General features: G+C 37.5%; 2 protein-coding genes across 4 annotated transcripts in view; both read right to left on the reverse strand.

Moving 5' to 3' along the window:
- tmem131l (transmembrane 131 like) overlaps positions 1-4,847 on the reverse strand; it is a 41,961-nt gene extending 37,114 nt beyond the window's left edge. For 2 of the 3 annotated variants that reach the window (XM_042424441.1, XM_042424431.1), the window contains exons 1-2: positions 4,637-4,847; positions 3,820-3,893 (exon numbers count right to left, since the gene is read on the reverse strand). In XM_042424441.1, the coding sequence (XP_042280375.1) occupies positions 3,820-3,893; positions 4,637-4,760 (198 nt within the window). In that variant the 5' untranslated portion in view covers positions 4,761-4,847. Of the gene's footprint in view, positions 1-3,819; positions 3,894-4,314; positions 4,404-4,636 lie in introns of those variants that run through there. The other variant, XM_042424452.1, reaches the window with a different exon arrangement.
- A 2,224-nt stretch (positions 4,848-7,071) lies between these two features.
- Positions 7,072-25,925, reverse strand: mnd1 (meiotic nuclear divisions 1 homolog (S. cerevisiae)). The gene is made up of 8 exons (XM_042428862.1): positions 25,776-25,925; positions 24,123-24,188; positions 23,346-23,403; positions 20,947-21,095; positions 19,730-19,804; positions 19,467-19,581; positions 11,282-11,326; positions 7,072-8,403 (listed from the first exon to the last, which is right to left on the reverse strand). The coding sequence occupies exons 1-8, from the start codon at positions 25,776-25,778 to the stop codon at positions 8,297-8,299; spliced, it is 618 nt and encodes a 205-aa protein (XP_042284796.1). The 5' UTR covers positions 25,779-25,925; the 3' UTR covers positions 7,072-8,296.
- Positions 25,926-25,995: the final 70 nt, after the last annotated feature.

Genomic DNA, 25,995 nt, shown 5'->3' on the forward strand with positions numbered 1-25,995 from the left:
GGAAAACTTTTAATATGAAGCAGCAGCAGCAGGAAATGTTTTCATCAGCAGTAACTTAACACAGCTATGATACAGCTGAAAGCGATCAGGAAACTAAGGCTGATATCTGAAAGTATCAACAAAAACACAGGAGAGAAACTTCAGGTGCATGTGTGTTGGTTAACTAGAAGGGATTTATCAAAAGGCTCATTTCTTTCATTCATCCCTCAATTCTTCTTTCACTTTTCTGTAGTACTACTACTATTACTATGTTTCCTTTAAGCTACCAAGTATGCTTCCATACATTTACCCAATTATTACACAAATCATGTGACCTCGGGTTATTGGGTAAACCTAACAACTCTAAACCATGTGCACACTTCAAACCACTGCCTAACCAGATTGCAGTGTGCATGTCAACATACTGCATCTACTCAGTTTTGTTTCAGTTCACTCTCCTTGGAGGCAAATTTAACCAGCACCATATTTGGTAGCTAAGTGACATCTGACTGGTTGTTGCAATACTTTGGCCAGGATCAAACTCTGATTTGTGTGATAATTGCATGTAAACTATAGCTGCAATGATTGATGATTGACAGAAAGTGAATCACCAACTATTCTTATAATCAATTAAGCATCTTGAGTTATTTTCTAAGAAAAAAATACCGAACTTATCTGGTTCCAGCTTCTTAAATATGAATATTTTCTAGTTTCTTTAGTCCTCTATGAGAGCAAACTGAATATCTTTGGCTTGTGGACTGTTAGTCAGGACATAAGACATTTGAGGGCATGTTCTTGGGCTTTGTGAAACAGTGAACTGCATTTTCTCAAATTTTACAGACCAAACAACTAATCAATTAATCAATAATAAAAAAATACCTGTTAGTTTCAGCTCTAGTGTCAACTTCTCAGAAATTTCTTAAGGGACAAAGGCTAATGTGCAAGATAGAGACTCTGTTTCATCATTACCTGAGGCAATGCTTTAAAATGCTGCAAAACATTTCAAAATGCACTCCTCCTAGTATTACCACATGAATGTCATAAACAATGAACATGCACACAAGGAGTACCACTTACTTTAAATGAAATGAGGCTTACTAGGTAGAGAATTACAACACAGTAGTACAAACAGCACTACAAACACTGTTAGCTACAGTGCAGTAGTTTATGTGCACCATGTATGGTCTTCAGAGATAAGCTCTGGTCTCAAACACTGAACATACAGTCTCCATCTTCAAACATAGAACATACAGTTTCCATAGGAACAATATCAGGCCTTATGCCTCCATTGTAGTTTCATGATCACACTACAAAACGACACCAATCCAGGGCTTATTCAAGGAAAACGTGATATCTGTGCAACACTGCTATGGATCATGATCTGTAAGGCACATTATCTCTCCATTCTTTCCACCTGCTCTCTACTGTAAACTACTCTAATTAGACAACAAATCCAAACACACACCTTTAGGAACATAGTGTTGTTGATAGTAAAAGAAATTACATATTCAAATGTAGTCTGAATGAGGGATGGGAGATAGGACACCATTTACTGTGAGATTAATTGTCTAACTGAGCGATTATTTTCATTATCAATTAATATGTTGATTAGTTTCTCAATTAATCGATTAGCTGTTTGGTCTACAAAATGTCAGAAAATGGTGAAAAACAGTCCACAACCCAAAGGTATTCAATTTACTATCACAAAAAAACTAAAGAAACCAGATAATTTTCAATGAATGAATTTTAGCATTTCTTTAAAAACAAAAAAAAGTAGTTTCTGTCCATCATCTCTCCCTCCCTTATTTCAATAATGTTATGTCTGCAGTGCCTGCAGAAAAGACATTCCCATCTCATTATTTTATCAAGCAACAGTTTCTCAAGTAAAATTACAGATAATTTACTGTATCATATATACTGCAGTATAAAATTAGATTTTCAGCTGCACACCACATGTCAAAACATGGCAAATGTTACAGATCGCAGCTTGAAAAGAATCAACTGTATTTCACTGTGCACGACGTCCTACATCCTTCAGCATCTCTGAACCTTGGCACGTTAATGGCTTAAGTGAATGAGACAAGATTTTACAGCTGATTAAGCACAACAATGACAGAACACATGCTGTTACTGCTTGTAGCAGCAGATGAGCCGTTAAAGCAGAGGGAATATTCAGAATCAGAGCAGCGCCATTTGTAAATGAATTGGATTCTAGTTGCAGGGATTTTAAGATGAATGCAGGGATTTAAAAATTGAGGGCAAGGGTCCGTATACAAAACACACCACTCAAATAGGCAGATGAAAGAGATGGAAACCTGAACTAATCTAACAATGAGGGGGACCGGGAGCTTCCTATTTAGCCACATGATCCTTACACTAATGCCAAACATAAGTCAATATTTACAAAATCATAAGTAAAAAGTGTGTGACAAAGATGAATTAAGAGCTCTAGTTAAGCACACAATATCTGCTCAGCTGTGATTCTTGCAGCCCGACTTTGATATTTTCCATGTATTTAAGTATCACGGCAGATGACACTATTCTTCCTGCATCACCACTTCAATGTGCCCGCAGCAACATTAGCGACTCAACCAGCTGACCACCAGCAGGAGTGAAGTATAGAAGAAAGACATGCATGTCATGCTCTATTTCACTTCGCCCATGTAACTGAGACAGTCACTCCATTCACTGCTGCCTATCTAAACATGACACCCAACAATGTCAACAATTCTGCCATCTGCCAATCGGTTTGCAAAGTAGGGATGAACGGAAAACAAACAAACAAACAAAAAAAACACAACACTAAACACTGACTTACTTCTCCTTTCTTTTCACCATTGTATTTTTTTAAAAAAAAATCTTAAATACTGAATCAACCCTGGTCTGGACATTTATGTGGAAACTACTAGTGTGCAGATTGCAAAGCTAGTTTATAAAACTTTATAAAACATAGCAACATAATAAACTACGTTGAAGTATGTCACTTGTGGCAGGCAGATCTTTAATTCATTTACTAAATTATAAAATATTACAAAAAGTCTATTATTCATCTGTGGAAAACACAGACTCAGACATCTACTTAAAGTATTCAAACTGGTTTGCTCTATGGTGCGTTATCATTCTCATTTATCTCCAGACCACATTATCAAAGCTATTCACATCTGTTTACAAAGGCCTGCAGAAAATGCCACACCCCCCCCTTCCCTCCCTCAGGTAGCATGACAGTCAGCTGGTGACCTCATGACAGGTTATCAGTAAACACTAAACTCCTGCTGTTTGTGCTGGTCTTCCTTCATGATTACATAATCATAACAAACGCCTACTTGGAAATGTTTAGGATAATAGTAGCTCAGATCCCTAAAAAAATAGCATTACGGCAAAACATGCAAATTAAAAAAAAAAAAAAAAAAAGCAGGAAAGAAGTGCAAAGTGTTGTTCAGAATAGCTCATTCCTAACATGCTCTCAGTGTGTACAACCGATTGAACTCCACAATGGACACTATGTACAAAAGAAAATAAGGAGGAGCCACATGGCAGGTGGCCTCCCGCTCTGGTTTCATTTCAGAGACGTATTGAAAAATGGGAAACAATATATACAACTGCAAGAACTATGATTGCAAAATCGTGGATTCTTTCTGGTATTTCCTTACATAAATGAGTGAATATGCAACTCAACTAGTTGCAAAGTGAAGCCAAACACAATGCAGGGGGGTGGGGGGGGGGGAAGCACAAACCACACACGTGTTCGTACATCTGGCTGCATTAGGTGATCATCTGTGCACATTTATACTCTCAATTCCTCCTCCACATAAACACACTTAAAAAAAAAAATATGATTACCTGAAGTGGGACTAATGGGTCTGCATCCTCTGGTTGCCAGACCTCGACCACGCTGGTGGACATCTGACTCAGAGCTTTGTGGGAGCAAAAAATTAAATGAACAGTGAGGTGTTGGATTGAGAAATTGGGCAACATGGGCAAGACTGCATATCGTAAAATTATCAGATTTAAGCAGTCGAAAAGAATAAGACTGCAACCTGTGTGCCTTAATCATTATTATTATTGTCAGACTATAACACAAGCTGAAACGGCGTGGATGATAATGACACAAACAAGTGAGGAAATGACTTCGCCTCGGCAGGCTGACAAAAGGCTGTTTGCTAGCTGACTGATTAGCAGGACGGTTAGCTCGTTGGCTAACGAACTTGGAAAACATATCTCTTTTGCTACTGCTGTACCCACGACTGTTGAGCCATGTAGAGTCAGCTTACTACACTGTGTGGCTTTTATTACAGCGACAACAAGTCACCGCAGAGGACCTAGACAATACGTTACTTCTCTCTGCCTGGGGGAAAGCTACCGTTGTGTTTAACCAAACAGCGAAGGGAACTGGCAGCTAGCATGAACTAGCAGGGTGACAAAACAGTCTCCACCTCGGAGTTGGTAAAAAAAAAAAAAAAAAAGAAAACATGGCAAAGTCACTAATTGAAAATGAATTCTAAACATTTTACACCCATTTTTTTTAACATGCTGCTTGGATAATTTAGCATGCCACTAATTTTCCTGTATAACGCTTGCTGTCAAGTCAACCTAGCTAACTTAACGTCTTTGCAACGGTCGCCTACGAAACGAAAGGAACATAAAGGTGAGTACAAACCTTGCAATTGAGCCCCTCCGTGCTGCACGCAGGGTAAAAGTAATTGAAGTATTCCTAATAGTATATTGATCCACGTTTTCCTGTGACAGTGGCTGCCTTGTTGGAAGTCCTGTAGACCCGCCATGCTGCCCTCTCCGGTTAGCAGCCTACCTTGTGTTTCGCTGCGTTGGTCTTTCTTTCTCTCACCGAGCAGCAGCAGCAGCAGCAGCAACAGCAGCAGCAGCAGCAGCTCCCTCCCACTGCTCCTCCCCGCCTCAAACACACTGTACAGTGAAGACAGACACCACTGTCACTATGCAATAAGACTGTTTACGTGTCTGTGGCTGGAGGTGAACTAAACTTATGTGGCGAAAAAAAGCCATCAAACATGTATAATTTAGCCCAAAGTGGCGGAGAGTGACAAAAAAACATACATTTACTCAAGTACTGCACTTAAGCACACATTTGAGGTACTTATACTTGAGTGTTTCCAACAGTGGTGGGAGCAGTTTACTTAAGTAAAAGTCTAAAAATACTACTTACTTAAGTAAAAGTACAGAGGTATTATAAGCAAAATGTACCTTAAGTATCAGAAGTAAAAGTACTCATTATGCAGACTGGCATCTTTTAGACTGTTATATTATTATTATAGTAAATTATATTGTTTGTTTTTGTCACTTACAAATACATGTAAGAGCATTTTAATGTTGCTGTTTATCAGTGTGGAGCCAATTTTAGATACTTTGGGTAGATTAATAGTAATAGTACTGCATCATATTGTATGTGTGTTGTTTTTTTATATAATACACTTATAATACACTTTATATAGCACCTTTTATATAAAGTGCATATCACATTTTTTTTTAAAAGAAAAGAGCAGACAATTTAAAATATATTCTGTTATGTCAAATCCTAAATCTGAAAAGTAACAAGTAACTAAAGCTGGTGCAAGACTTTTACTTGTGATGGTGTCTCTTTATTCATCAGTATTTTTTTTAAAGTACATTTTATACTACTTTATACCTCTATTCCACTACATTTTAGGGAAAAAGTCATACACTTTTTAACTCCACTAAGTGTATCTGACAGCTATATTCACTATACTTATACACTATACTTTAAGAACTAAAAATGTACATGAAATAAACATGTGATAAGCACATGTTTATAAGATAAAATGCATTGTTAAAGATTTAACCCGTGGTTAACCTTTTTGGCATGTGACTCCTTACAGAAAAGTACTGTCTAGTTGATGCCCTTTGTCATGTTTCAGTGTGTTGTTGGAAATTTCAACAGAGAAGTTTCCCCTCTAAACTTCTCAGATGGTTTGGTTTTTGCGCACAAAGAGGTAAAATTACCCTATATTTCACAAAAAAGCAATGAGAAAACTCAAAAAGTGAATACAAATTTCTTTCCAACTCCATTAATCATTTAACAACACCTTAGATATTTATAAAAACTGGACTAAACTACCAAACTGTACATGAAGTAGTTAAAACTAGATCCACCTTGATTAGCTAACACAGTTAAATGCTACTTAAACATTCACGCATCAGTAATAACAATCTCATAATGTCATACATATCAGTCATTAAACATTCACGCATCAGTAATAACAATCTCATAATGTTACATATCAGTCATTAAACATTCACGCATCAGTAATAACAATCTAGTAATGTCATACATATCAGTTATTAGAGACATTTTCTGAGGAACCAGTTCTTTCACATTTTTCAGATTACACTTCTGTGCTTCTACTTAGGTGGGATTTTGAATGCAAGACTTTTACTTAAAATAGAGTTGTTGTTTTTTTTAAATATATTGCTGTATTGTTTACTTCTTCCACCACTGACACTACTGAGCAGTGAAGTAGTTTGCCGATATAGCAGAAATTAGTAAAAATCTTTATTTGTTCTACTTGATAGAATGCAATAAAGGTTATTTATGCATCGGTTTGATGTTATATAATCTTATGTTCTTTTGTGGGACCATAGTTTAAAGTCTTTAGTCAGCAGAAATACTGCATTGTTGATCTTTTGTGAGGAAACACACGTTTAACTGCAGAAGCTGCAATTAATTAATTAATAGTTGTCTTCATGTTATTGACAGCAAGGTAAAACTATGTAGGGTCTACTAGGAGAGCTTTAACATTCAGCATGTCAGACTCATGAATCATAGTTTAGACAGGTCGGGCAGGTACGCACATGAACATACACTCAGGTTGCTCTCTGTGGGTGTGTCGCTCCCAAACAAAAGCACAGCTAGGCGTTCAGATTTTGGTGGGTTTTTAAATTATTGTTGCTACGGTCACCAGTACACTTCAAACAAGGAGCTTAGGGCTGCTACAATACATATTTTAACATTATTATTATAACACATCTAATAGCATACTAGCAATCACAATAAAAGTAATTAAACATATGTATTAGGAAGTATTATAAATTGGAAACTGCTTGTTTAAAAACACTTTTAATCAGTAGCTTACAATATGTTTGCCAAGATACATATTTCTCACTCAAATTGTCTCTTAATACCAGCACATTCTTCTTTAATGACTTACACATAAAAAAATTACTTGAATTAAGAAACGTAACAAACCAACAAAGAACTAACACTCTGTTTGGATACTATTCATCTACTGGGGAAAAAAAAGATGAGTAAGATAACCATGGAGAGAGCACATTTGAAATTTAAATCAATGAACCCAGATACCTTGGCCTGTCAACTAGGTCACTGACTAAACACAGAACACGCAACTACCTGTTTTGCATCTGGTTTGACAGAAAAGTAGAGTGAAAAAGCAGGGCAGTAGTCATTCTCGACATGTCATGACAACAAAGTTCCCTTTTTTTTTGGCTCATACAGAAAGTGATTGTGCAGCTCTGACAAAAATGCAGAGCTTTTGTGACAGATTTTACAACATTCCAGTGGCAATTTCGAAAGAAATGAAAGCACAAAAGATGGGAGGCCAGATGTAAATGTACTTGGACACTGAACACAAAGTTTTGGAATGAATGCAACTTTTGAAATTCACCTGTAAAACTCAGAGGGACATTTTATTTGCGACAAACGAGAAAAGAGGTTCTGCGAAAAGCAAATGTACTTTAAATAAATCCTAAAGAGATCCTCTGTAATTTAACCCTCCCCTATCACCGGCGTACTTTTTGTGAACGAGGTCAGGATACTTCAAAAAACAAAACAGGGAAAATGTAGAGAAGAAGTGCACACATGAATTTGATTCCAAACCATCTGTTTAAACCATATAAATTAGGTAACTGGCAACACAGATGTGGTAAGTGTTGATTCCTTTCCATCATCAACTTGGACCTCTCAGTTTTCATACAAACAGGTGTCCCAAAAGTCAGCCTGCTAAGTTGTGTTTATCACAGAGCCCCCCCACCCCTCACCCTTCACAGCCATTAATGGTTGGTCCAGTCTCTTCTCTGGTTGCACCAAAGCAACATATCTGCTGATAAAGTCCATCTGTTACAGCGAAATTGCTGATATCCGTCCTTATTCAAAGCCCACTCCAGGCCTTCTGCATTTATTTTCACTTTAACACAAATAACAGAAACTAGCAATGCAGAGACCAGGTATGCCAGCTTCAAACTGAAGCTTAAACTGTTATTTTCTCCCTCTCATAGTGTGTCAGGATACCACTGTGAGCTATGATGGGAGTCAGTCCATGTAGTCAAAGTCCTCAGGGATCCCAAAGGCTTTATTAATGCGGCTGTCATCGAAGGCGAACTTCTTCTTTGTCCATGACTTGATGGCAAAAACATTGTCTGAAAACACAAATCAAAAAAAATCTTTGTTTAGTGAGGTGAAATACACTGATGCACCTGCCCTCCAGACTTATGCTGTATTATAACACAGTCAATCAGTCTGGGATTATGAAAATATCCTTTGACGTGCGAATGGTAGTTTAGTCCATCTGTCTCATTTCTTTGAAGCACTTGCTCGCTGCTGTTTTGGTGACAGATGAGTTGTTTTGGCTGAACAGTTGATTTTCACTTCCTCTGCACAGAGATTTCCCACCAGGAAACAACACCTGGAAGTAATTTTGGGCAATTAGAGTGAATCTGGAGGGTCTTAATGAGGACGGGACACTCCTCTGTGCTGCGGCTCCAATTTCTGATGCTAACAGATGAAACGGGTATACAGCTATTTTGTATATGATATATCTTTCGGGTAGATTTGTGGATGGGATGGAATTTCAGTATTTCAGTGTGTCTACAAATGTTCCTGATTAAGATGTAATTGTGTGTTTGTTTATTAATTTATTCACTGATCTCTCTTTGGCAACTTCTTTGACACCTTCATTCAAACCCTCAAGAGGAGGGAAATATTTGCAGAATGGTTGCAACTAACAATTATTTTCATTTTTGAATAATTGAATGTTTTCTTAATTTAAAAAAAAAAAAATCGATAATTTTGTCTATAAAATGTCCAAAAAATAGTGACAAATTGCCGTCATAATCTCCTAGAATCCATGGTGACTTCAAATATATTGTTTTGTGGGATCAACGGTCCATAAAATTACTGAAACAATTACTTGATTATCATAATAGTTGCAGATGAATTTTCGACTAATCAATTAATTATTCAATCAGATTCGTGCATTAGTCAATTAGTTGTTGTCTGATCTTGGAAATTTCTTGCATAAGTTAATACTTGTGATGATGGTTCATGCAGCTACAGACTACTCTCTCTTCTCCCTGTAATAGACACTCAGTTGTTTACTATATGGTGAGCAGTAAACTGAGATTTTGGACATTTATTGATCATCAGTAACACAATACAAGGACCCTGAAACTGAAGCAGCAAAATGGGATTCTTCCATTAATAATATCATTTACATCTGTGCTTTTCCTACTGTGACATGTCAAAATGTCCTCTGTAAAAAATGAGACCTTTCCACTTAAATCCTGGTTGACTGTAGTATAAACTGTTATGAAAGCAGATAATTTAGAATAAAATATCTCTTAAATGGAGTTTACCTTGGCTGTCTGATGTGAGAAAACCTTTTTGTATATCAAAGTTATACAAGCATAACACTTCAATACAGTCAATAAGGACATAAATACACAATTAATCAAACACTGGTGCATTCACTCAACACCTTATAAGCCCACAAATAGGCCTTTTTCCTCAGCAGACATTTTGACTTGTTATTCTAAGAAAAAGCGCAGCTGTTACTAATAATGACGGCTCCGTTCTTTTTAAGTGTCCCAGTAAACCATGACAGTGTGACAGTGAGCCAACATGCAAATACCAGGACCCTGAAACTGAAGCAGCTAAATGGAATTCAGTCATCATTCATTTTATTATTTACACCTGTGCTTTGTCTACTCTCTGTGCAAAAAAAAAAGTCATCTGTGGAAAAAAGTTATAGCCAAAATAATGTTCAACATGGTACTAATTACCACGTACGTACGTTTTATTGCGGTTTATTTCATAGTCTAAAACCAGTTGCTATGAATTTAAGGGAAGTGCTTTTTTGAGGGGGATTCGTGAGACGTGTTGAAAACTGTTGATGTGTCACACACCTTATGACTAAATCAAATGGCTTCCTGTGGATAAATGCCTGTCTTATCAAGAGCTAAAGTCAATATACTCTGAATCACGCTATTAGTAATGCCTTTCACTTCAGTCCTTTTAGGATAACTTAAATATGTAGTTGAAGCGCTGGTGATTAACTGTGTCAGGGCTTGTACGCCGGTGTGTCTTTACGTGTGGGTCCATCATTGTGACGAAGCTACAGATTAAAGCCACACAACATATTTGAAAGTTAAGTTTTCACAGAACAAAATGCGGGATACAGGAAAATTCAAGACATCAAACAGGGTTGTTATTTAAAACCTGCAGGGGTTTTTTGTTGTGACCTGCTAGACTAGACAGAAACAGTGTTTTGGTACACTGAAGTAATGCCAGCTACATACAGTAGCAGGAAAATCAACAGCAGTCCATATTTAATGTTTTGTTTAAAAAGGGAAAATGCAGCCACTTTTTCCAGCAAGCCTGGAAAAAGTAGACATACAACGTTTCCAAGGAGAAAATAACTAATGCTGTAAACAGAGCAAACTAATACTGGTAGTTGTAACATAAAAGCTGATATGAAAACATCACATTTTGTAGTAAAAACTTTAATTTAGCTTGTTCTCAGACAGCCGTTATAGACAAAACACTTTTATGCTCAATGCTAACTAAGGCGTGTCTGTTTAGTACCGTCCACTCCAGATGAGGGAAATACAAGTCATGGAGCAAATATGACTCATTGTTTCTTAAAATTAGTATAATTCTATACAAGTAAAACAAAAATATGCCGACCAGACCAGTTACAGGCTATGTTGACCCGAAGAGCCAAAACACCAGAGGCCTTGCTTGTTACCATGATCCCCTAATGTCAGCTGTCTCCAAGGTTACAGCTCAGGTCAACGAATGCACACAGAGAGCCTACGTGCTGACTACCAGGAAGTGACATGCTAAACACAAAGTGCCCTCACAGCATTCACTTTCAAGTGTATTTCACTTTGACTGCTTTAGAGAGTAATCTATGGAATAAGCCCTGCCACAGTGATTTTTAGATATTTTATGAGCCAAATATTTGAATTCAGACGTAGTATGTGTGTGTGTATTTAAAAAAAAAAAAAGATAACTTACCTGTCCATCTGGAAACTGCGTCTTTTGCTACCACATTTGATTTTCCTGCAAAACAAAATTCATGTCAGATTTACAGCTTTGCTGCAGAACACATCATCATCTATCTGTCAATGTCAGGGTGCTTGCTAGGAGGTTTTTAATGTTTTTTCATTTCAAATTGCTGCCGTTTTTCAGTTCAATTCTAGTTTTAAGGTTGTATTTTTATTATCTCGTTGATTGTAATTTTATTCATCATTTTATTAATTTATACTGACTAACGCGTGGCTGTGATAGATCTCTCTGTCTCACTTGTTTTTATGTCGTTTGAAACTTTATGTTGCTGCATGTCTTGGCCAGGACATTCTTGCGAAAGAGATTTTTTAATCTCACTGAGGTTTTCCTGGTAACATAAAAATACACAGTGTACAAAGAGCGAACTATAATAATTTATGAATCATGTAAGAAAGTTTCATTTTATTGGGCCAGTAGATTCTTTCAAATGCAAAACTATTCCATTTAGTTGTCAGTTTTGCACATGTTGCTCAGAACAAAGCATCAGCATTATTTCCTTTATGAAAAGACTATCAGTGAGACGATGAGTTACACTTATTAATGCCGTGTGAAAAGATGACAAAGTGTTAAGTTACAGACAAGAGAAACAGAACATCATCATCCATTTTGTGTTGCAAATCCATACAGCGTGACCCATTTACTAAGCTTTGTTTGGTTTGTGACTCATGTTTATGAGCGAGACTCACATACTGTACATATGTAAAATAGGCCAAACAAATGCTTAATGTAGAAGACCAGATGAGTGTGTTGTCTTTAGAGAAGAAAAAGGTTTTCTGCAACTAATGTGAGTTCAGTACATAAATAAAAACAAAACTAAACATAAGACAGAAACAAAACAGGCAGTGTGGACATGAATGAAGGTCTGGCAGCAAACAATGACTGGCTTAAGTATACTGTATGAACATTTGGTGGTTTACTATTAAATTAAAGTGGACAGTTCAGCCTACACATCCCCTCGCAGCTGTAGCTGAAAAAAGCTTGTCTAGAAACCTGAAATAGAGCTGAATAATGTGCTCTAACTGGATAGCTCTAGGGTTTTGAGTGACATATTTGGTGACCTGTAAAACTGAACACTCAAAACAACAGCAGCTAACATCATTAAGTTGCTAAGCACCTGGAATAATCACTTTACCTTTATACCAGTAGTTAAAAATATCCTTTTGCTGAATTCATATAAACTGTCCACAGACACTTCTTTGGCTGCTGGGTTGGGCTGCGGCATCATAAAATCCAGCCAATACAAACTATTTTAGGGCCAGGCTCAATTTACAGCAGGTTTGGCAGATTTCTCCTCGATTTGTCCTTCATGAAAAATCACAGGAGGCAGCTAGTCCAAGGACTTGATCAATATCAGTGCTCAGCAAAAAATATCCGGTAGGGTTGTTGCATGAGCCTCGAGATGACATTTTCTCCACACCGCCTGTATGGTGGTTTTCAATCCTATTCGAACTAGGGACATAGTGTGAAAAAAAACAGTTGTTGTTAATGTTTTCTGTGTCTCTGGGGCGCAGCTGCAAAATCTGTTGTTCTTTCGGCACCGGCGCTGTCATTTCATGTGTACAGTGACGTAGTTTGGGACAAGGAAAAGCTACGGCTGTTTCAGCTTGGTTTTCCAGTCTCCGCCTCTGATTTTCTGTAGTGGTGCCTTCAAAGACGGTCAAAGGTGAGTCTCCCAAAACACTCCATCAACCACGTTATGATAGCAATAGTGAAAAGCAGACACTAAAGTATCATACTAACTACTTTAAAACATCAACATATTTGGAAGAAAACCAGTTTCATTATTCAAGGCTGAATAAGCGACCACCAACGGCAGCCTGATACACAAACTTCAGCTGCTGAGTTTCTCTGTGATTCCACCGACAACCAACCAGAGAATTTTGAGCCTCAGGTGGACAGAAAAGTTGAATCTAACACAAACAAACAACTAGCTTTACAATATAATGTTGGAGCAGAGATGTGGCGCTACTATTACAACTTATGAGGCCGAATATAGCGCTGTGGAATCAGACACAACAGAGTGTGGAGGAAGAAGTGACTACGGCAGCTGTAAGAAAGAGAGGTGCTGCAGTATCGACCGGTGAGGTGAATGGAGACAGAACTGAAAGCTCTGTGCTGCAACAAACTTCTCAGTGTTTTGGTAAACCTGACTTTGTTTTCTGACAGACTGTTATATCGAACTTTGCCAACTCTGAATACAGAACCGAACCACAGCGACTGTGTAACCCGTAACTTATGCGGCTGCATTCAGCTTGAGCACTTAAGTCCCAGTTCCTTGTCATCCAAAATAGGCAAACAAACAAACAAAAAAAAACTGTTTCTGCTCCCAGTTTTTCACCTCTTCGTCCATGATACTTTCCCAAATCGAGCTGAAATGAAGACAGCAGGCTGCCCACCTGCAGCTCTGGCAGCTCTGGCTTGTGTGCAACTCTCAGTAAGTTTGCATTGATCCACATAACTAACTCCAGTGTTTGTTTTATGATCCTTGCACACTGGTACGATATATCCAGACTCGATGAGGAAAAACATTCTGGTTGTTGTAGGATTCCCCTTGGAGAGCGATATAGGAAATCTACAGCCTTTTTCTCAGTTTTCTCTAGTCATAAGGCACCAATTTCAAAAATAAATTGCGCATTTCTACTGTATAGGTGACCTAGTTTCAAGAAATCATCATATTCACAGCAGTGAGTTTTCCCTTTAATAATGACAAAATAAAACCAAAAATGTATTTTCACAAAGATAAATAGCAGCTGCAAGTAGGAGGGATTGAAGTGAATAACTTGTGACTCATGGAGCTGGAGATGTTGTTATTTTAGATACTTATGGCCAACAATTTTGAAGCCAAACAAAACACAATCATTGACTTTTTACCCACCACCACAGAGACCTGCCTGCTGAGCTTTGACTTTTGGTTTTGGTTTGCTTACCTCCTCTTTTATTAATTTATTTGACAGGGACATTGTTCACTGATCAACTGAAAGAAGGAATTGTGAATAAATTGGAGCTAAAAGGCCTAAAAGGCTCATTTTTATCTTGTCCCTGGTCAGATGTTAAAAAAGTCCCATAATAAATACAATGCACACTGATAAATTATGCCACAATATAAGACATGGTAGTTCAATACAACCCATATTGAGTCAGAATAAATGGAAAAGAAAAAAGACTAAAAAACAAGTTTGTGTTTGGTAAACAAGTCATTTTAGATATCTTTTTTTTTTTTGAAATCCAAAAACCATGAATGACTCTGTGTACTTTTATGGTTTCACTTCAATATGTTTGTAAATAAAATGGTTGAATACATGTGCAGCTTTTTAACTTGCTTGTCTCCTCACGTAATGTCGTTCCTGCCGAGCTCATGGCTGTGATTTGCCATTTCCATGTTTGGTGGTTTTTAAAAACCCACCTGTTACTACAACAGCTTATTGGTATCTATGAGTGAGGTAACCACTGTCAAACATTGAGGAATCCAACTAAAACACTGTCTGTCCACTCTCTCGTTGGCACTTCTTCTAGTATTCTCTGCGGTAATACAAATAGAATACAAAGAGAATTTTATTCATACTTTGGTCTGATCTAAAAACACTTACACTCAGACTCCAATCCACTAATTTATTTAAATATTAAGAGACAAATTTTGGTTTCGATTGGATTTGTCCAAGTGTTTGGTGGTTACCACAACATCTTAACAGTATCCATGGGTGTGGTAACCATTGTCAAACATACTCAAGGCAAAAGACATCTAAAAGAAATCCAATATGCAAATGTATACTAAAAAATTAGTATAACAAATAGCAGTGTGGGTCTGGTTTCATGTGAAGAGAGGTAAAGTTAAGGAAGTAAGTCATGCTTTCACAATCCTTTTCTAAAAATCCCCAAAACAGCCAAAAACATTGAAGGTTAAATATTTGTTATCATGTTATTGTGCCCAAGAGTCTCAACGGACATTTGCGATGTCGTGAACATGATGTCAACAGTTATCCTATATGTATGAACAGGCCTGAGCCCATTCTGCAAGTTCAGTCCAAACCCCTCAGCTGTGTATACAGCATGATGTCTTACGCTCTCTGCATAGCTGCACACAGCTCTCAGGATACAAATCATGGTTCACTGAGGGGAGATGGTTATCTGTAACAGAGCTCTGTGTGCATGTGGTGTACCTGGCAGTTCAAAAAGCTTTAGGGAAAGAGGAAAATAAGAAAACCTGTAGGCAAGCCGAGACAGCAAGAAGTATGAAAACAAAGCACAAGAGACTCTCTATTGACGGTTAGAGAAAGTTTGTCCTCTCCCTGGAACACTAATTAGTTTATCTATTGAATCTGGGTGTGTCATGTTTATTTCTTTTATATTTATCTGCTTTATGTTAAATGACTTTCACTGTCTGTCATACAGGTACAACAAGCCTGAGCAGAACAGATGCAGAGTTGAGAGACTTGATGTTTTGCCATAGCCTCAGCTTTCATGAGGAGGGCCAAATCCAGAAAGAGGGGAGGGGGGGTGGGGGGGGGGTGGCGGCATCAACTTTCACTATATCAACGAAAATCCCTGCCACAAATCAGAGTTACACTTCATATAGCTGAAAAAACCCTGACGTCTCCAGTGATTGGCGTCCAACAGCAGTTGCCATGATTAAATTTGACAGTGACTTTATCACAAGAAGTGGAGGCAGACATTCGGTAAAAAGGTTTAACAATGTGATTATGGAGTTATTCCACTGGGACCCAATGCAACAATATTAAAGAAGATATTAACGTTTTGAATTCTAAAATTTAGCCTGTACAGTATGTGACATTTTTAAAAAATATTTTATTTAATCAGGTAGTCTCATTGAGATTGACATCTCTTTTTCAAGAGAGATCTGAGAACAAGAGACATCCGTAATCAGTCAAGCAAACAATCAGCAAATAGAAACAACACATCTAAGGCCAGACAGCCACAATCAACAGAGAATTAATAAAAACAGTTACGAGAGTCATAAAAAACATCAGATAGTAAAGGTTTAAGATCTTAAAGAGGAATGAAAGACTCTAGTTTGATGGCAGTTTGCAGTTCATTACATTTGAATGGTGCATAGTACCTGAAACCAGTTCTGCCCAGATTAGTGCGAACATGAGCGACATCTAAGGTTCAGTAGTTACTGCATCATGTACTGTAGTTACAAGACTCAAATGGGAGTAAAACAAGACTAACAAGACTAATAGTCTACAGCCATGCTAGCGGCTCTGTAAGACAGTACTTTGGCACAGCAGTGCTTTGAGCTAAATGCTAACGTCAGCATGCTAATATGCTCACAACAACAATGCTAACATGCTTATGTTTTGCAGGTATAATGTCTATCATGGTCACCGTCTTAGTTTAGCATGTTAGCTAACATTTGCTAATAAGCATTAAACACAAAGTACAGCTGAGACTGATGGGAATGATATTAGTTTTGCAGTTATTTGGTCTTAAATCAGAACATTAATGTCTTCCAAATTTTGTGCAAATCTATCTGGTAGATGACGATAGACGATTTTTCACCAGATAAATGTAAACTTTGGCCTGCTGGTAGCACTAGATGGAAAGTGAGGGGATCGCCAAAGTCAGTACGATTCATCCTCTGAGGACCATGAATGTTTATATAAAATTTCATGGCAATCAATCGAATAGTTGTTGAGATATTTCAGTTTTTCTGGACTAAAGTGGTTGACCGACTGACAGACATTGCCATTCCTAAAGCATGGCTATTAAAAATATCAGTTGAGAGTCACTTATAATAACCAAACTGAAAAATAAACACTTTTTTTGGCATTCATGTTGCCTTTTCCTCTGTTCTTGGTTACTTTAGCGCACTTTCCATTAACACTTACATCTAAATTAAGAGCCTTAATTGCAAAAGAATTAGGCTGGGAACCAGACGAATCTGCGAGCTCATGTTTTATTTGCTCTGGCAGATCTGGTCCCCCTCCCATTCAGACAGATTTCCAGCCGACCTGGCGCGAGTCGGCCCAATCACAACTGTTTATCTAATATTGGGCGGGTTTGATACAATGACGGTGCAGAGGAGCGAGATGGTCACTGATGTGGAACGGTCTGTTGAATCTGCTATAGCGCCAGTATTAAACAAACTGGACTGTATATTTTCTCTAACAGAAGAACAAACAACACACAAATCAATGCTACGCCATCACACCATCTCTATACGCTGTAGTCCGTTTACATTTTTCCATCACTCGGCGCTACGTCTCATGTTTCGTTGCTCTGACTGGTTGTAGGACTATCCAACTGCGTCCAGAGGCATTTTGATCTGCGCCCGTTGATAACGCTCCTTGGAAATCTAAATTGATAATTTTAGTCTTATCTAGAATTACTTATAAGTCCAGCTTCTTTTAACACAGTACTCACATAGAAGTATATGAGCTAAATGACTGACAATCCTCATGTTTCCTTGAGTGAATGTAATGAGCTTAATTGCAAGATTGCTCTAAATTTTTATCTCAACTGGCCACATGCCTAAACCCTAAAATTGGCTTAATTTCAAATAATCTCAACACATCAGTCTCATTTGGACAAGAAGTGGTCAGTATACAGAGACAACATGGTCATATTATGTGTGAGTGGAAAAAAACAGCAGAACTGTGCACAGTCTTAATGCGTGCCTGATGTAACGTTGGGGAGGGGCAGGTAAACAGGCCAGATATTTTTATGACACCACACATGTCACGTGGCTACATAAAGTAACATGCCGCCTATACAACAGGTCAGCTGTAACATGAACACACAGCAGTATAAGATTTTTGTAATACCACTTAAAAACTTATGCTCATACCATAGAAGAGGTGTGTAACACCCTGAGGACCTGCCTTCGTGTTGTAAAAAGGATTTTAACCCCAACCCTCTGAGCTGAGAGGTCAGAGGTTACAAGATGCTTCAGCAGGAAGGTTCACATCTACTGTCTTGTATCAAAATATAACCAGTTCGTGGTTCAAACTGCCTATACTTAGGGCGCATTTTGAGTGACCGCTTGTTATCAGTTTTCACTTCCTCACTCACATTTGAGTCTAACTGTGGGAAACTGCTGCTGAACAGACACAATACATGTTTGTTCCCAGCAGAACAGTAAAGAGTACCGCAGTGCACATTTCAAAATCTTGTCCTGAGTTGTTTGACACGTATTAACTGCACCCTTTTGCCACTCGATGTTGCAATCCAGAGCTCCATCTTATACCTATACTACATCCCTCACAGCTTTCAGCCACAGTAGCTCAACTGTACACAAACTAGAAGTTATCAAATGATTATTCAGTTGTCAGTAATAACTTCACACAGATGACATCCTGTTTTGAGCTCAGTGTTGCTAAAAGAGTTTTAACTCTGGACATAAATAACAACCTATTCAACTTTATTAGACAATCAGCAGATCACCGAACAAACACTTTGCTGATGTTCCCTTTGTAGTTTGAGTGCTATATAAATAGACTGTCAGTAATATGACAAATATATACTCTCAGTAACAGGAAACCTTTGTAGACGGAAATTAAATCTAGCAGCGTTGCAATAATTACCACCTTTTTAAAGCTTGTAATAAAATATTTGATATAATAAAATCTTATACTGGTCCATACAAATGACAATAGAGTTTAATCTAGAGAGGAAACAATTAATCGATTAATCAGTTGGAAGAAAATGAATCGGCAACTATTTTAATAATCAAATAATAATCAAATGCCAACAATTTCACTGTCAATTGTGACTATTTGATGTTTTTATTTGTCATATATGAAAATAAACTGAATATTTTTGGATTTTGGTTAAATAAAATGACGCCCTTGAATATTTTATATTAGATTTAGAGGAATAGTGATTTTTCTGACATTTTACAGACTAAGTGATTAATTGAGAAAATAATGAGCAGATTAATCAATGGCAAAATGAATCATTAGTTGCAGCCCTAGTTTAATCACCACCAACCTGAAACGGTCTCAAACATTTCTTTTCTCGTACAGAGAGTGTTTATTACAAGGCTACAGTACAGGATTGTGTTTCAGGCGTCTAGATTTCTCTGGTGAGTGGGTGAAGATGATCTGATTGACGCCAAGCTTAAAACAAACTTTTTTGAAAGAAAAAAAAAAAGCAGACAGGTTGCGTCTGTACTCACTCATCTCTTCAACCACTTCTGGGTCACATTCTCGATACTTCTCCAACTCGGCCTGCAGCTGCGTTCGTTCTTCTCTCAGAGCTTGCAACTCCTTCAGCAGAGAGCTTCTCTCTTTCTACACACACAAACATCTTGTATTTCTTCTTCTTCCATCTCATTTATTCAGCATCTTAGCATATAACATTAATTTTAAGTTTTATTTTTAAAACAGATTTAATGTATTTCTCGGTATAATGTGGGAAATGAGAGGAAATTATTCTTACTGTATCTTGACGTCCTACTTTCGCTTTTTCCACCGCCTTCTGTAGAGACATTTTCCGCTGCTTTGCATCAGAAATCTTTAGATTGAAAGAGTCTCACATTAGTCAAAATTAACAACAAACTACTACTGAGGTAAAATATGGAGACGATTAAACTAAACTACTATTCATGACATAGTTACCTGAACTTACAAGTGCACTGGTGTATTGATTTCTTGCCTTTCAGGAAAGTATTGGTTGGTCTCAATAATTGTAATATTTTGATTGCAATTAAAACACCTTTAAAATCTTAATACTAATAATTTATTGGCATCACTTACTAATTACAGTGCTGTAAATTGTATTGTTAAAGCACACTCTGTAATTAATTTAACAGTAAGAGTGGAAGCTGTGTTGTAATTTTTTTGTAAATTACACCAACTTTTTCTTACGTGCTTTACAAAAAGGCGACGGATCCTTATTTCTCATCTTTTTGGTACCAACATGGAGCATACAGCGTAAATTTACATTGCTGTGTTAAATAGATGATGACAGTCACATTCCACATTGTGACCAAATGCTGCGGTATCTCACTAACCGCTATATTGTCATGCTTATGGTATAATCACACGTTATTATTCTGTGACAGATTGCTGCTTTACAACATTTAACTTCTGACCCAGAAATCTGGTGGCCAACGTTCTCTGAGGAGTCACCACCGCTACACCATCTGTCAGTCTTTTTTAAAAAAAAAAAAAAAAAAAATGGTGGGATTCATCTGTTTATTCTGAATAATAAAAAAAAATGTGATATTTGAAAATCTGTTTAATCTGCCTGGTGTTTAAGCATTTGTTGATGGCTTTAAAAAAAAACAACAACACGTACTCAGAGTCATTCGCCGGTGACAAGTAGCTCATTTTGTTTCTGGTTTTCTCTTTACTTTCTATCATCATTTTCTGAGCTGTGCTTGTCATTGTTGACCTCATTTACTGTAGACTACACTGAGCAGTCTATCCTTAAAAACAGAAACCATAACAACCTCTAGGGCCATCAAATCCGGGTGTTAAAATTGATCTTTTTATAAAAACTAGGAATTCTGGAGAGAAAATATCAGCATGTGTGTGAATTACTCAACAAACTGGCGTGAAACTGATACCTACTGCATACTGTCTCCAAGCTGTAAACGACACGCTGCACCTTTGGGAAAAGTGAGTTCATCATGGTCAACACAGTCTCCTCACCTGTGTCTGCAGTTCCTCCAGTTTGTGCTTGCGAGCGTGCAAGGCCTTGCTGGGGAAGGCCCAGTAGTAGTTGGACGTACCGACTCTCTCGCAGTCCACCATGTTGTCGTCCACCAGGCTCTGCAGCACTTCCTTCACAGACATGGGAGCTTAACGCGGCAGAGAGAGAAAAGCACACCTTCTGTGTTACTGGTCACACGGTCCATTTTCATTTTCCATCATTACACTGCCTTCCCAGCAGAGTTGATGCTATTTGGGGATTGTTGATTTGATTTGTGTATGACTGATTTATATGGGAGGTGTGGTCGGTACAAGCTTGGAAGACTTTAGTCCAGTTTGGCGTTATAAAATGTATCTGATGCGTGTTATATTATTGCATTTGAGGATTTTAAAAAGACAAAATCAGCAGTAGATCTCATTTTTTTATTACTGTTGGAAAGTTATACTATTCAAATGTTCTCAAAACTAAAAAACCCACACATCTGCAGCCAATCTGGCCGTTTTTATACATATCTGAGAGAACATTGCATGAGAGGATGTATTAGAGCAGGAATTACATCTTGAACAGTGTCAGCGGTGAAATGTGAGACTCCCACACGTTCTCTCAGCCGGCCCACTGTGAAAATGAAAGAGCTTATCTGCTGCGTAAAAAGGGCTGAGCTGTGCTGAGTGAGGTTGAGGATGTTGAACAGCATCGAAAATGAAAAAACAAGGAATTGAAAATGTAAAAAAACACTCTTCACGGATTAACTGAACTCTCTGCGAGCATGACTTCAGAAACTGTGTTTTCTTCTATGGTCTCTTTTCTGTATTTCTGTGATTCAAGTTGCTTAAAAAAAACCAAAAACATTCCCTTTCCTCACTTTCTCTGTCCTTCTACAGGAAAATGCACCCGTAACTCAGATCTCTTGTTGCCCCCTTCTCCCCCCACCCCCATCACTCAACAGTAACTACATCATGCCCAAGTAAGGGGGTCAAAAACATGTGCTTCTAATCAGTCTCGAGCAACACGATCCACTTTCTCCAGATTAATGTTATGTCCACTTTAAAAAGAAATCCCTCCTCAGTTCACCCAAACACACAGACACACACACACATATACAACACAGCTCTGTTTCTCTGCACGGCCTTGAACTTAAAAAAAAAAAAAAGCCACGCTTGTATTTTTAAAACCGTTCCCTCAACGCTCGTAATGTAAGACTCCGTGTTGACGTTGACGAAATATGCTTTTCTTTAAAAAACCAAAACCTTTCAACAGCACTCTGCAATGTGAGATTACTGCCATTGATAGGACTGCTGTTGCTTATGCAGACTAAATACAGTTAAGATGGCACTACCTTTTGCTGGTTGCCATGGTGATTTTGCCAACATGTCACCACAATGTTTTAAAGAATGCATGAGGGTGCAATGACTGACTGTATAGTCCCTGGAAAGAATAATCTACTTAAAAGACCATAATTGGTGTTTAGGGTTATGTTTCATCCTGTTTACTGCTCTTTACAGTTCCACTTATCATTTTCTAAAACAGATCACATTTTTTATATGTGTGAATATTCATGAGTAAAGTAATAAAGCTTACTGGAAAGTTCTTGCTTACATTAATGTGTGGGAATATAAATGAAAATACGTTTCACAACAGTATTTTCTTGATGAGCTATCTTTTTTTTTTTTTTTTTTTTTTTTGCCAGTCATGTATTCACACGCTCAAGTTGTTTACTGTGGTTGACAGTTCAGAGTGTGATAAGAGCAACAAATAGCAACTGACAGAAATGAACTTGAGAAGGACGTTCGCTGTCGGTTAGAAAGGTTTTTTTATGTTGTTCCATTCAAACGGCTACATGAAAAGTAGAACGCATCAAACAGGTACAAAGAGTAGTGTATGAAGTATGACGGTGGTGTGATAGTAGATGGGTTAGAACATGAAAATGAAAATAAAAATAAGCCTATGAAAGTATTTGACATGGTAGATGTGAAACTTTAGTGCCATGTATTGTTTTTCCCCTAGAAAGCACCCGAGCGTCTCATCCATGCTCAGCTTCCATATTTATGATTTTAGAGTGATCTCTGTACTAATGCTGAAACTAGCCATCAAGTCACTATCGACTAATATAATGAATTTGTGTTATTAATGAGATTAGCAATTATTTTATCTTTTAATCGATTATCATTTTGTCTATAAAATGTCCAAATAATGAACAATGCCTGTTCTAATTTCTTAGAGCCCATGGTGACGTCTTTGACAGATCAAAAGTCCAAAATCCAAAGTTAGTTACTAAGTTTTAGTTCATCATTTAGTTAGAAACACAGTGTGGAATATTATTATTTTTAAAATGTCAGTGTTCATGACATTTCTCTGGTGAAACAGTTGATAATGTGTTAATTGATGAATCATTACTCACTTATTCCTTTTGTCTTAGGAGCGATTTTCTCAATGTCTTTAAGCTGAAACACATCTTTCTGGAAAAAAAGCAGGAAAACATGTTTTCATATTTAACACAGTACCACAGTATCATATAAACACAACTATTTCACATTATTTGGGCTTTTTGGAGATTAATATGACCAACATATTTATGGATTTGTATTCATTATTACTTATAATAACAACACAACACTTTGTCTTTCCAGGTATTTGTATTGAAGGTTCTCCTTTTTCAGTAGACTGAGTGTATTTAAACAACGATAACAATCATTACTCAAGTGTTTTATTAACTAATTAAAATCACTTTCTGTGCAGTGCAGAAACAATTTCTTTGTCATTTCTGATTTGATTCATAAAGTTTCAGATAAGGCATTTCTGAAGGGGTCAAAACTCCAGCAACACTTACAGTATAAAATCACAACTTTATTATTAGACCAACACATTTCAGCTTGTGGTCGTCATCACTGTCAGCATACAACACACCACAAAGAACCTACAAAGATATGTCATTTATAAAATTTTGATTTCTAGTTTATATAATTAGTCTATGTTCAAAGCCTTTATTTCCTTCACAAACTGTAGGCAGCAACATATGTTAGTAACATTAACTCTCTCTGCTCTCCCGTTTCAGATTGTGTTGATAGAAATATATTGGAGAAACCTATTGAGCAATAAGTCATGTGATTAAGTTTTAAATTGATTAGATTATTCCTGATTTGACCATCGTGTGATCACCTGCAGGGGGGAAACTTACCGTTTCAAAGAAAATCTCCATCATGCGGGTTCTCTTCTCCTCCAAACTCAGTCCTTTCTTCTTTGACTGAAACAGAAAGTTTGATGTGACATAAAACCTGAATAAGTTCAGTGAATGGCTTATAATAACAGCTGATGGCAGTGGGCACAAATGACTTGCTCTTTGCAGGAAGACAGAGCATTTCAGGCACTCTTTTGTGCCCACTGCCATCAGACTGTACAACAAGAACTGTGACAACAGGATAAAACAGCTGTGAAGGGCCATCACACTCCTCCATCCTCCAGAACTCTGGACTCCACTATTGCACACAAACTGACTATTGCAGACAGACTACAATCCATAAAAATATAGCAGGCCTGTGTAGATAACACTACTGCATATTTTATTTATATTTTGTATTTAATACTTCACCTTTATAACATATAAATATATAACTACAGCTACACCTATTAGAGCTATTACTTCTGCGCATATTCTGAACAACTTAACTTTTACAATCCACAAGTCAGGTCATGTATATAGCCTAAGTATTGTAATGTTTATAATGTATATAAATTGAATCCCATTTATTTGATTTCTTATTTTGTTTGTATTTATTACTCCTAATTTTTATCTGTGCTGTAAAATGCAAATTCCCCTCTGGGGGTCAATAAAGTCTTATGCTACTTTATTACAAAGTAATAACATGTTTGGGGCAATATGAGGAATTGATTGATTAGATTTCTGTCTAATGATGAACTCCTGGTATTTGCATGTAAGAAGGAACAATATATGAACATACAACAAGACATATGTACAGCCTACACTTTGAAATATGCGTGTCATGCAGGCCATCACTGCATCAGTGTTGTTGTAATATAACTTCCATCCACCAGAGGCAGCACTGAGGCAGCAATGGGGTCATGTCTACACGGTAACCCTAGATTTGCGAAACTCTCGCGAGCCTCTTCAAAATATTCTTGTCTCGCTGTTTTATCATGTGACACCGCTAAAGTTAAGATCTGGTTAGGTTTAGGCACAAAAACAACTTGGTCATCGGTAGGAAAGATAAACGTTTGGGTTATGATCACTTGAAAGGTGCTGTGTGTAAAAGTTGCTATTTCTTTACAGATCTCGCGAGAGTTTACGTAAATCTAGGGTTACCATGTAGACACGACCCACTTCAGTACGGGGCCATCTTGGATTATGTTTTAGCAGGCTAAAGGAAAATAGCCGCACTCCACCCGGATAAATCGTGTTTTTGTGATTCTACACTTGCCCGATGACAACTGTTATTCTCCAGACAGTTAATAGAAAAGTTCATCTTTCCTCTGGTGTGTTCCTGTGTTAATCTGTCGTCCGTTAAAGAACTTCTGGAGCACTGAATACTGGAAATGGATGGATCACTAGTAGAGTAATATAGCAGCATTACTACAGTAGTATCACGGTCCTGAATTAAGGATAATACAGACCTAGTGACACGTAAGTTGGATCTACATTGCTAAGTTTTACGTTAACTCCAAAAATCGTGTGTGTGTTTTGATAACTTGATAAGTTACTGTCCGTTAAAGCTAGAAGCTAGCTTAACGGTTGTATTGCCAGACTGTAAAATAACGTTGGTAGTCTCTACAGTACTAGCACAAACATCGTAGGTAAAAGTGAATATCTGCTTACCATTTTGCTGTGTAGGCTGTACCGGCAAAGTCTGCTAACATTAGCGTTTTAAATTAGCGTTGTTCTGTTTGTAATCCAAACTAGAAAACAATCGGGTTGCAGCTCCTGAATTTCCCGCGGAAGCGTGTCACGGGTTTACGCTACCTTCACTGCTGCTCGTAAACTCCATTTACACTTTTGCTGACTATGTGCTCTTCTTCTGGTGATATTTGCGGCAGAC

The sequence above is a fragment of the Thunnus maccoyii genome, chromosome 2, assembly GCF_910596095.1.
Source record: "Thunnus maccoyii chromosome 2, fThuMac1.1, whole genome shotgun sequence".
NCBI lineage: Eukaryota > Metazoa > Chordata > Actinopteri > Scombriformes > Scombridae > Thunnus > Thunnus maccoyii.